General features: G+C 39.4%; 1 protein-coding gene across 1 annotated transcript; it reads left to right on the top strand.

Annotated features, from left to right (window-relative positions):
• Nucleotides 1-3988: 3988 nt before the first annotated feature.
• On the top strand, nt 3989-12296 carry LTV1 (LTV1 ribosome biogenesis factor). Its single transcript, XM_063151382.1, has 11 exons — nt 3989-4110; nt 4771-4902; nt 5382-5570; nt 6613-6700; nt 7603-7723; nt 8398-8647; nt 9275-9402; nt 9890-10029; nt 10236-10288; nt 10990-11190; nt 11798-12296. The coding sequence occupies exons 1-11, from the start codon at nt 4108-4110 to the stop codon at nt 11909-11911; spliced, it is 1419 nt and encodes a 472-aa protein (XP_063007452.1). The 5' UTR covers nt 3989-4107; the 3' UTR covers nt 11912-12296.
• Nucleotides 12297-12769: the final 473 nt, after the last annotated feature.

The raw sequence follows: 12769 nt of genomic DNA, 5'->3' as shown, positions 1-12769 counted from the left end.
CTGGGAGATCACAAAGCTGTGTTTCTCTGGCAGAGCTGCAGTACACCAGGACAGGCTCAGCAGTAGGAATCACTGCACTGCTGCCTCTTCCAAGCAAACCCTCATGGACATGACCCCAGTAAGGACAGCTTGATCACACATCCACAGCAGTGCAGGCTGCTGAGCTCCAGGATGGTCTTCCAAGGGTCCAGTACAGCCACAAGATTCTTACTTGCTGAAGAGACTCTAAGGCAGCCACAATCACCTGCATAGGAATTGTCACGTCAATTCATTGCAAATAAAATTTTGCATACAGAGTGTCACCCATTCATACACACTGGGCCAGTTCTTAGACTTTATTTTTTCTATTACTTCGGTGAAAAATAGTGAAAAATTATTCTGTAACTTCCTTTGATTTTTGATTAAATGTTCCCATTTTCAAGTCAAGTAAGGCAAAAAAATTTTCAAACCTTGGTTCCCCATTGCTCAATAGTTACTGGTAACTAAATAGTTACTGGTAACTACAAAAAATGTATCTGAAACATTATCAGCTTAGAATTGCTGTCCATCTAAAATGTACTTCCACATGTTTCATTACTTTCAAAAGATGGAAGGCTGTGGAGAATCAACACCGACAACTTTTCAGCTTACGCAGAGCGGATTTTTTGTTACAATTTTAAAATTAATGCTACTTGGTTCAGTGTGATTGAATATGGTAACTCTGAAGAAGTGGCAGATCTGATACTGCATTTTATACAGGTCTGTGATACCTGTGAATGCCAGTAACTGTTACAAATTAATGATAGCTACTTCTTGAGGTTTTATCTGTAATGTAATATATATACATATATATATATATATACACACACACACAAATATAGTCCAGTATCATCACCTGAAAAACATAAAGAATGTATTGGGGGGTATATACAGTACATATGTTATGCTTGTTTTATGGTGTTTGTATTAAACAAGGAAACTGAGAGTGTGCTGCCTAGTTGTACAGTACTGTAGGATACTCTGCTGTGCACAGTTCCAAGCACTTTAGACAATTGTTTAGCTCTTTGAACTATAGATATATATGAATGAATATACAGAAATAGAAAATTTTAAAAATTGCCTCTAGAAAATTGTTCAGAAAATCTTTACTGAAAATATTTTCTTCTTGAATCTCTAGCATGTACATGGGCACACATAGTAGAGTTAAATTCAGAGAGCCTCCAGAAGCCAAATTAAATTTCCTCCTTGTGGAAGTGAAATGAAAGAATTTTCCTGAAACCTTCCTTTGTTTTCTGGCAGTCCTTCAAACACATGTGGTAAATTCCCTGTGTGTGGTGTATTCGTGGAGAGGTGTGTTGAAAGACGTGATACTTGGTTTAAAAATACAAAGTTAGGGTTGTAGCTCAATGGTTTGGAGCTCCCAGCTCCCTGTGCTCCCAGTTTCCCCTTTTTTATCAGCAAGAAGTGTTTCTTGGCAGTTTCACTGACAGCAAATTTACAGTGGAAATACACCTGCTGCAGAGGAACAAAACTGATCTGCACAGCTGAGGGTTTAGCCTAGACAGCAGTGCATCTGCCTATCTTTTAACTTGCAAAGTGACTGACAATAACTTTTGGTTTTAATTACTTTGAAATAATTTCTTCTTTGCAAGAACTAAGAGAACAAAAATGAACATAAATTTCCTCACACAGAAGGCAAGTTGATGATTATGTTAAGGAGGTGCTTCCAGCATATTATCTTTTAAGTGGCTGCCTTGACAGTGACACTGTTTCAATACTGACCATTTTTCTTCTGCAAGCATAAAAGGAGTAGTTAGTGACCAGAGCACTTACCCCCTCAGTCTCTGTAGATGCTCTTTGCTGAGCTCTGTTAGCAGTCTCTGCAAAGAATCTGAGAGTGAGAGAGTGCAGTGGGATGGATGGCCTTGTAAGGCTTGGCTGAAATAGAAGCTTCAGCAGAGTCTCCGAGACACCCTCTCATACACAGTTATATACATGTAATACTAAATATTGAACTTTGATATAAATCAGGAGATGACTCACCCTCAGGTATCAACAAAAGAGGCAATGTGGTGCCTATTGTTGCTAATCCATGATTCAAACTCATCCCCAGATGTATTACTGAAGTATAGAGATATATTGCTGTTAGTATACATTAGCAATCTTCTGGGATATGGGGAGGAACCTGTCTTAATCTCTGTGTGAACAAATAATACATATCCTTCCCCCTAAATACCTGGAATCTAACCAGGAAATTCAGGGGAAGGATGTAAATTAAAGAAAAACAGAAAACAGAGACTTAACAGGCAAACTTACACGTAGGAAACAGCTGAGAGTAAAAGTTAATGTTTCCCAAATCCAAACTGACACAATGCTCCTATACCAGATTTGGGGTGTGTGGAATGACAGTACTGCCAGCACCAGATATGGAGGTGCCAGGTTCAGGGGATTGTGAAGTGTAATCCTGTCACCAAGTCTATGTACATGCACTTCTGTGGATGCCAGAGAGGTATGCCAGGAACTTGGAAGCAATAAGGAGTAATCTAATCTACATCATTACCCCACAAACAAATGCTAAGTACTGTGTTTTCAACAGCTGAGTGACTCTGTTTTTAATTACTCTGCGAAAATCCAGCTCTGCTATTCCAGCTGTCGCTGGGTTGGCACTACAGACCTGCTGCAAGGCAGAGGAAAGTCCAGCCTTTGCACAGATATAGGCAGAGATAAACTGAATCCTCCGAGTACGGGAGTTATTTCAGCTGATGGACTGGATCAAATCAGATTGTGCACTTCTGCAAGAGTGGTGTGATGAAAGTGGGTAAAGATTCAGGACTCCAGAAAACAGCCAGAAGAGTGAAAATCTGGGTTCTTTCGGAGCTCTAGTGACACCTACTGAAAACCAGTGAAATCCACCCAAATATGAGTAAAGCTAATACTTTAGGTAAATGAATGCATATATATTTAGCTGCATCCATATACACATAGTGTGGACAACTTTTCTGAATTTTCAGTGAAAACCTCTTCTTAGCTTGTTACTGTTTTAGTCGCCTGTAAACACATGGGGAAAAACTGCTCCTCTCTGTTTTATACTTTCCTCTGAAAAGTAACAAAGCAGGTTTTAAAATACCCAGCATACTTTTCTTTTTCTCAGCAAGGAGCCTGTACGTGAGTGCCCACGTTTCTGCCCAGCCCCGCTACATGGTGTAGGTAACATTTATACAGCTACAGTGTCATACTGCAGAATGGTTCAGGTTGGAAAGGACCACAGTGGAACATCTGCTCCAACCTCCCTGCCCACGCAGTGCTACTACCCCAAGGCACATGGCACTCCACTGCGTCCGGGCGGCTCTTGGGTATTTCCAGTGAGGGAGACTCCACAGCCTCTCTGGACAATCTATTCCACTGCGTGATCACCCGCACAGTAAAGAGATTCGTCCTTATGCTCAGGTAAAACTTCCCGTGCATCAGTTTCTGTCTGTCTCCTCTTGTCCTGTTGCTGGGCACTATCAAGCAGAGCCTGGCTCCAAAATTTTGACACCCTCCCTTCAGATACTTATGGACATTGATGACGTCCCCCACTTTGGTCGTCTCTTCTCTGAACAGGCCCAGTTCCCCCAGCCATTTCTCGTCCGAAATAATAACTCAAACATGGCAAAACACTGTTAATACCAACACGCGTCATTTACCACCGGTCCTTCAGACTGAGCCCCCACAGCCCGCCCGTCACCACAACCGGCCCGTCCCCTCAGCCCGCCCCGGCTGCTGCGCACGCGCGCTGCCCCACGGCCGCCTGCGCCGCGCTCTGCCATTGGGAGCGCTGGCGGCCCGAACCATTCCCACAATTTTGAGGGGAGAACTGGGAAAATGTGTCTCCGACGAACATCCACTGAGCCTCTCTTTTATCAAAATACTATTTACGTCTGAGAGAAGTCTCGTTGTTTTGTTGTTTTTTTTTTTTAACTGGGAAACAAAATCTTACAAACCTGGCCGGACTGGCGGCTTATCTGGTTCCCCCCGTTGGTCACTGGTGTTTCCCAAGATGGAGGGCACAGCCCGGGAGCGCTGACGCCTGGCCCGCGTGGGAGCGAGCGGGGTTCGGTGCAGCGGGAGCGGCCGGGGGACAGCGCCATGGTGAGTGTGCCGTGCTCTGTACGCGCAATTGCCTGGGGAACAAGGTTAGAGCGATAGGGCCGCCCCCGGGTATCCTATATCGGCTGTAGCGCGGTTTGTTAGGTGAGTAAAGCCGGAAGCCTTGCTGGAAGTGTTTTCCAGGTCAGGTGTGGTAACTCGCAGGAAAGGCGTTCAGCCGCTTGGAATACTGGGTGGGTTTGTTGATCCAGCCCGCCGGTGTGTGCCGATATTGGAGCTGTGCCTGGCTAGGGGTGCTGCCGATGGCCCTCATGGCTGGAGTGGGACTGCTGCTCTAGGCGCAGCTATCCAAAGCACGAAGCAAGGTGTGTCTAGATGAATCTCCTTATCAGTTTCCCGTGTTTCTTGGATGAAGTGCGTTGCAGAATTCTCTTCTAGGGCTGTATGTTAAACTGTGTGTGCTGTTATCAGATAAGTACTGTTCCATGCATTGCCATTTTGCAGCTGAATAAGCTGTGTTTGCTGTTAGAACATACGAAATATTTGTTGTGCGTGTGGGGAGGTAAGTTAAGCTCCCGCCGGTCTTCAAGCATTTGTTAGTAAGGCATTGCCTTAAAACGAATACAGCCCACTACAAATTCTCTTAAGGTGCATTTAATATTTAATTTTTTGTTAACAGTTAACCAAATTTCCTTTTTTCAGCCTCACAAGAAGAAAAAGCCCTTCATAGAGAAGAAGAAAGCAGTAACATTTCACTTGGTGCACCGAAGCCAGAGGGATCCTCTTGCTGCTGATGATACTGCACCCCAGAGAGTTCTGCTGCCCACACAGAAAGTAAATACTCGCTTTTAATACTGAGGTTCATTCAGATAAGAAACACCTTGGAGAAAAAAAGTTGGTATGCAATTATACAGTTCAAAAACAGCCTGAGAGAAGGTAGTATTTAGTTCAGCTTATTGAAAAAGGGATGTTGTAGGGAATTTCATAGTTATGAGTTATTACCTGATCGTTGAAGAATGACTTAACTGGCATTTGAGGTGTAAATGTATTAAAGAAGCAACAAGGAAACTTGCCTGACTCACTGTGATAAAACAGGCATTGTTGGAAAGGTCTTGCTCAGACAGCACCCAGACATGGAACCAGCTGATTACAACATTCTAATTGGCTGTGGATTAGGGTAAGGAGTGGAGAGAGGACTACACAGTCAGACACTCAGTAGATGTGTTGCTTTTGTTTTTGCTAGTAAGTTTTACATGGACTTAAGTAACTAAGTGTATTCTTTTTGATTATTTTCTTCTCCTCCCTCTTCCTAGGGGCATGAGGAGCGGAGAAGAGAAGAGCAGCGCAAGTATGGTGTCTTCTTTGATGATGACTATGACTATTTGCAGCACCTCAAAGAAGCCTCTGGTCCCTCTGAGCTTGTCCCATCTGTGCAGGGACAGCAAAGCAGAATTGTCATCACAAGTGAGGGGCACATAGAGGATGAAATTCAGAGAATTTCAGTAAGTAGTGTTTTTGCTGATGGTAACACTGTTCTTTGGAGCATTAACATTTTCTAGACACTTTCATTGTGTGTGTGTATATATATTTATATTTATGTGTAAGGATCCTTTTGATCCATAACCAACTTGACTTTCCTACAAACAAACTCAGAAGCTGACAAGCTGGCATTTACTGATGAACATTGTTTTGCTAGGACAGTGTTAAAACACTTCAGGTACCCACAAAAAACGTTTTTTCTACAGAGATGGCTTGCAAAGGGGTTTGTTTGAACCAGTTGTGTTTTTCTGGGATGGGCATTTGTTTTTAAGGTTTTTTAGAACTTCTGAATGCTCTGGCAGTTATGAATATGCCAGGTTGTATTATCAGCACACCATGTTTTTAAAGGGAAATGTAATAGAAGCCAGACAGAATAAAAGCAAACTTTTCAATTGCTGGCATAACTTGCAGAAGTTCACAATGCTGGATCACATTGGAGTGGAAAAACAGTAAATGCTTTAAAGCAGTGAAGCATGCCATTGCCAGTCACTTATAGCTGAGGGTGTTTGATTTAATCAAATATTGTCATTTTAGTCAAAACCAATAGTCTTAGTCAGAGGTACCTTTCAGGTACAGCTTGGTGAGACTACATAAGGTTTAAAGTTAGGATAGATGTGCATGTTGTGAAGCTTTTAACAAGACTTTCAATAAAGAGGTGAATTCAAATCTGTGCTAGTGCTCTCCAAAACAAGCCAAAAACATTTTACAATTTCCATGTGACTGCTGTACAACTATTCTCTAAAAAGCTTTAGAGATGCAAAAAATACTGTTCCTGTACCTGGAGAATACTGACAATATGAGAATTGATGCTGCTAGCAGTTTATGCAGCTATCGTATAGCTCTGGAAATTTGGTGTAGATAATGCAGCACTTGTAACATTTAAGTGGCACTAACAGAGTTTCTTTTGGTCACAGGAGTGTCTGCATGATTTTTGTTAATGTGAGCTCAAATAAGAAGCTGAGAACAAATACATTATGATCCTGTTTTTCTGTTTCTTTTTCTAAGGCTCCATCCATTAAGTTGCCTTCCTCAGTATTTGCCACAGAGTTTGAAGAGGATGTGGGCTTGCTAAATAAAGCTGCTCCTGTTTCAGGTATTTTTCACCTTTTTGTGATGTGAGTTGCCATCTAGGAAATAGATGGTAATTAGGGCTTCTATTGTGATGTCATTTTTATTTTGGCTTAGAACAGGCTCAGCAGCAGACATGAGGAATGATCTTTCAGAGACCCATGTTTCAATTTGAGACTTAATTCTGTGATTGACTAATGAGAGTTCTTTAGCTTTGCTTGGAGAGGGTGAATCCATGATCTCTTACTATGGCATAGCAAATACAAACTAATAACAGGGGGAAACTGTAGATAATACTATTAATTTATTATTCTGTATTTTTGAATCCGAGTCTGGAACTGGATTCTCACTCAGTTTCTCTTCAAATGCTGAGTAGTGTTTACACCCCTTCATTAGTGTTATTTCAGTGTTACATGCTGTGAGGTAGGTTTTTGTTATGTGTCCACATTTGCACTGGACATTGACTCCACAGCTATCTCCATATTTCTTAACAGTAAGCAATTGTAGCAGTTCTCTCTGTCCTGACAGAAGGATGCTGAAGACAATTCTGTTAATTGCAGCAGAGAAACACTTTTTAACCTTTTGTAATATAGGGAATTTTAGGGTTGGAGCTAGTGCTGGTAGCTGATCATGTGGTGTTTTGATCTGGATATTTTTTTCTTTTACATTATTCTGTATTAAAATGCATTTATGGAAGACCTCTAGGAAATGTTTTTTTTTCTGAGTGATAAAAATTGACAAGAGATTGGTGGCATGCCCTGGCTTCTATCAGATCTACAAATATTCTTGAGGAGTTTTGTGTTTCTTTAGTTTAAGCTTTCCTTACTGCAAATTAACAGTCCAGCTGGGTTGGTTTTTATCCAGGAAAGTAGCTTTGTAATGTCAGAGAAATGTAAATATTTACATTTCATTTTTTCAACTTTCTAGGACCACGGCTAGATTTTGACCCCGATATTGTTGCAGCTCTTGATGATGATTTTGACTTTGACAATCCAGAAAATATCCTGGAAGATGATTTTGTTCTGCAAGCAAATAAACCACAGAAGCGGTAGATAGAGCTTTGTTGAAATATTTGTTATGTAAATAGGAGAGATGCTATTTACTACTGGATGTGGTGGTGTAGGAAGCCACAGTGGTTTCAGATTTCAACTTCAATACTTTGGTGTGTTGAAAAAAGTATTACCTTGTGTTGCTTGGATGGCAGCTTGCAAAATGAAATTTATTACATTATCCAAGAAGTGGGATTCATTTGTTACTTTGAGCTTATGGATTATATGCAGTATTTGGAATAATAGTGTTCTTGAACTGTTTAAATCATTGTCATCTATTACATGTAAAATACATCAGTAATAGTGTTGATGAAGGCTAATGGGTGTTTCTGAACCCTTTACAAATGCTTTATATGATACCCCACTGAATTTTATCTGCTTAGGTGTGGTATCATTCTCATAATTTCATGAACAGTAAGAATTTTTGCTTGTTTTAATAGTCAAAAATGCAGCTGATATTTTTCTGCTTTGACATGTACAGCTGAATATAAAAATAACTTCAGTCTCAGTGCACAGATGCATGGTCCAGCTAGCAATGCTTTCAGCTCTCAGACAAGTGTCTCACTCAAGATTTAAATCTGTTTTTGCCAATTTGTTTCAGATAACCCAGCATGGGCCAGAGCTATGTAAAGGTCCATGTGTTATTCTAAAACTATTTTGTGCTTCTGTTCAGGGGACCAGATGCTGAGGATGAAGATGAATGGGAAGATATGGAAGATGATAGTGATGAGAAAGATAGCTGCAGTACTGATAAAGACTATGATTCAGAAGGTGCTTTGTCAGATGGTGAGGTTAATGGACAGGCTAAAGAATTCCTTTTTATGCAAGAAGAAACCAGGAGTCGTTTCACAGAATATTCTATGACATCTTCCGTGATACGACGGAATGAGCAGTTAACCCTGTTGGATGACAGATTTGAGAAGGTGAGGCTGCTCAAGAGTGTAACTGTGAAGAGTGATAAATGCTTCTTTGTCTGTTGATTTTTTTCATCACACAGTGTCCTGTGTACCTGTGCAGATTTTAGTGATTTTAGCAGTCAGGGCATCAAGCTACTGCTCTCTGCATGTATTCTGCATTTAATCCTGGGTACATTTAGAGGCTTGTGTCACCTAGGCTGTAGTGTTAATTGCTATTGCAAGGCCTAGCACTGATGGGAAGTAAACAAAATTACTCCAATGACTGTATGAGCATTCATAATTAGTGTTACACTTTTGTCTGAGAGGCTCATTCACAAACCAAGCATGGAAATAGGGTGTAACTTTTGTCCTGAGCAGTAACAGGCTTCTTAAGGCATAGATTGAAATAATGCATCAGAATAAAAAACGTTTTCTAGAAGCTGGTTTTTATATTATTATAAGATAACTTTGTAGAGTTCTGTGTGGAAAGAGCACGGACAGTAAGAAGGACAGATGTGTTTGGCAGTTGTTCAGCAAATGCAAGGGGAGAGGAAAAAGAGGCAAATAAAAAGAAATGTGAGGTTCTTCTTTAAGCTGTCAAGAAGTTGCATGACAAATGTGGTCTAATTACAGATACCCACTTCTTTATTTTAGTTTTATGAACAATTTGATGAAGATGAGATTGGAGCATTAGATAACGTGGAGTTAGAAGGCTACATTAACACAGACAATACTCGGCTGCAGGAAGTCCTGGATGATTACTACAGAGAGAAAGCAAAGAAGTATGTATTCTCAGAAGTACTGCTTCACATAAGTAGTTCTGTAATCCTCTGTTTACATGGAGGTTTTGGGTGTGTTGTTTCAAGTTCATGTACTCAAAAGATTGCATCCCACAATAAAAGCAGCTGCTTTTGCATGCATTTTATCATGCATCCATTTGCATGATAAAATTAAGTGGAGGAATTTTGTTGGTTTGAGTAGGTTATGCTCCTTTTATATAGTTGTGTTGAACTTAATGTAAGCAGTATCTTAGAGGCAATCATCCTCTTGAAAAGCAGAAATACTTCTTTTGTTGACTGTGTCTTTGTCCTAATGTTTTTAGTTTATTTTGAGGAGACTTACTTATGGAAACTTCATTTTTGCTGCAAATTTCATTGGAAGTAGCTTTATTGGGTCTGGGGCTTGACTTAAGGGAGTCTGGGCTTAAATAATTATACATTTTCAATAAGAGATAAAACATATTTTTTTGTTTTCTGAACTTTGAAAAAGTTGTGTGAAACTGGATGCTCTTGAACCTGATGAAGATTTGGACTCTCTTGTCAATGAAGAAAGTGAGGAGGAAAAGGAAGAAATAGTAACTGTAGTTATAGAGGAGCCAAAAGAAAAGTGGGATTGTGAATCCATTTTGAGTAAGTATTTTAGAGTTTGCTTATTTTTTCTTAGGATTTCAAGGTAAATGATAGGTGATTTCAGAACTTCCCTGGCAGTGCTTCAGGTAAAATGATTTATTCTCTGAGCACAACAGGAGAAATTCCCAAAACCTAAGTAGCAGTAGAATTCATAATTGCTATTTGCAAGCCTTTCTTAACTACTTTCTTTTTTCTTTGCGACTTAGGTACCTATTCAAACTTATATAATCACCCAACACTTATTAAGGAGCCATCAAAGGTAAAATTGTTAAACTTACTCTGATTAATAACACTGGGAAAACTTGAGATAAATGTGTTTGTTTTTTCAATGGGTATGTGTTTTAAAAGACAGGGAGCAGAAATGAGGGTTGGGGAGGGCTCTGGCATTATTTCTTCACTAAAGAGGAATTTGGATATATTTTTTCTTATTCTAAGGAAAACTGAGTCACTTAAAAGTTTCTGTAATAGCTAGGCAGAAACAGTGAGGAATTTCCTTTGTTATCTGTGAGATTTGTGTAATCTGTGTCTCACAGCCACATACTTGCTCAGGTTTATTTTTCTATGGTCTGGAACAGTTTATTCTAGTTCTTTGGTCTTCCATATGTTCCCCATCATTAGAGCATAGCTTGGTATCCCCAAATTTGAAATTAAATCTTTTTTTTGCAAACTTAAAAAGGAATATTAAGTGACTGCTTGAGTTCTTTATTTTTTCAGTAATATTTAAATAGAAGGGGAAAATGTTTTTCTTATTCTGGAAGGCCAGATTTTGTCACAGATGTTTTTATTTCTTACTTTGGGATTAATGTGTGTTTTTGTGGGGGAGTTAAATAGTATGAGGATGCTTAACATTTATTACTGTTAAATCTGGATTTGAAGTTTTTACACTGATAAGGCAGTGCCATGTGCACTTCCTGAAGAGAAAGCTAGGGGCCACTAATTCCTATGCACTCTCTATTTCAGCCCAAACCAATCAAGATTTCTCAGAAGACTGGAATTCCCCTACACGTCCTGTCTCAGAAAGGTCTCACTGCTAGGCAGGTGGAGCGCATGCAAATGATAAATGGCAGTGACCTGCCAAAAGCATCAACACAGCCCCGTTCCAAAGCTGAGAGCAGAGAGGATCGCAAAGCCAGGAAACAGGCAATCAAGGAGGAGAGAAAGGTACACCTGACTGCAAATAAAACTATGCAGAGCATTCTGTGTTACCTGAATTCTGTCTTAAAAACTTTGTTTAAAACTCACTTGTCATGTCTGAAGGTAATGGGAGAATCTTGATGGTCTCAAAGTACTAGTTATTACTTCTTAATTTTCTTTCCAGTAGATTTTTTTTTTAACATCACACTTTTGTCTTTCTGATTTCCAGTATCAAAACTTTAGGTCTGTGGCCACTACTGCAGATACAACTGCTGGAGGAACATCAGATTTCCTTGCAATCTAGAGTAGCAAAGAAAATAGTTACTTTTCACTTTGTGTGATCTGAAACATCATATCTGAAAAAAATGTGGAAAATCCTCATTGGTCACAGTGAAATCCTAGCTGTCTTATGTAGGAACAGAAATTGCCATTAGAAGCATATTAGAAGCTTCAGCTAACTAAAGATGTTTATCCTGGTTGTACATGTATTAATTTGGCTACCAATAATTAGTGCCATAAATAATACTTTTGTCCAGATTGCTCTTATTTTCATGATCTAGGAGAGTCAATGGGAATAGTTTGATTTTGCATGTTAGTTCCTATTTTGTAAATTTCTCATCATTCCTATGTACAGGAACGCCGAATGGAGAAGAAAGCCAACAAGCTGGCCTTTAAACAGGAGAAAACGAGACAAGAGAAAGAGTTGCTCAATCTGAAACAAAATGTGCAAGGTCTGAAGCTGTCCTGATGAAACTGAGAAACTTATTGTGGAAATATCCCTATTTTTTCATTTGTGTTGAGAAGGGAACTGCTAACTCACACCTTTGCCAGTCCTGCTCAAAGGGGATTGTTCAAATCTCACTATAACAAGACCCAGTAATTTGTCATTTTTTCTGAAGTGAAATTCTATATAAAATAATGTATTGGTGATATCTGTTCTGTAATGAGTGACATTGCAATAGCTGCAAAGTTTCATTACAGTAGAAATGTATTAAAATTACGAATATTTTTCTTACAAGTTATCACTGAACAGAGTTATATATATTTGTTGAATGTATTCAACAAATCAGCAGAATCCTACAGATTTGATCTGATTAGATTCTTCTATTAAATTATTTCAATTTACAAAACAGTATTTTCATTTATGTCTTTTCTCTTATACTGATGGTTGAATATAGTAGCTTGATATGATACAGTTTTATAAGTCAAGGAGTTTACACCCACTCCTCCGTGGTTCTTTTTTTTTGGGTGGATTATTTATTGTTTTGGTACTATGATGGGTCCCTTTTGTAAACAAAGGTGTCTGAAAAGCTGTTCTGCAGTTAGACATCACTGTTACCTAACCCGAGTTTTGCATTTCCTGGCAAATAAAATCTGTCCCAAGGAGTGTTGCAGTTACAGTAGTCAGTGACCCTTAATGTTGCCATTGGAATTGGCTTTGCTGGAATTACTCAGTCTGAGTAGGATGGCAAACATGCAGCAGATGCTTGGATAAAAAGTGTGTGGCAGATAGTCACCATCTTGGTGTTTCTGGAATACCCTTCCTCAGGTCTTGTATTTAACTTGGTTTAATTGGAATACAAACTTAATACCCACTACAATTGTA

The sequence above is a fragment of the Melospiza melodia genome, chromosome 3 (assembly GCF_035770615.1).
Source record: "Melospiza melodia melodia isolate bMelMel2 chromosome 3, bMelMel2.pri, whole genome shotgun sequence".
NCBI classification, from domain to species: domain Eukaryota; kingdom Metazoa; phylum Chordata; class Aves; order Passeriformes; family Passerellidae; genus Melospiza; species Melospiza melodia.
This window is presented reverse-complemented; position numbering and strand designations above follow the sequence as displayed.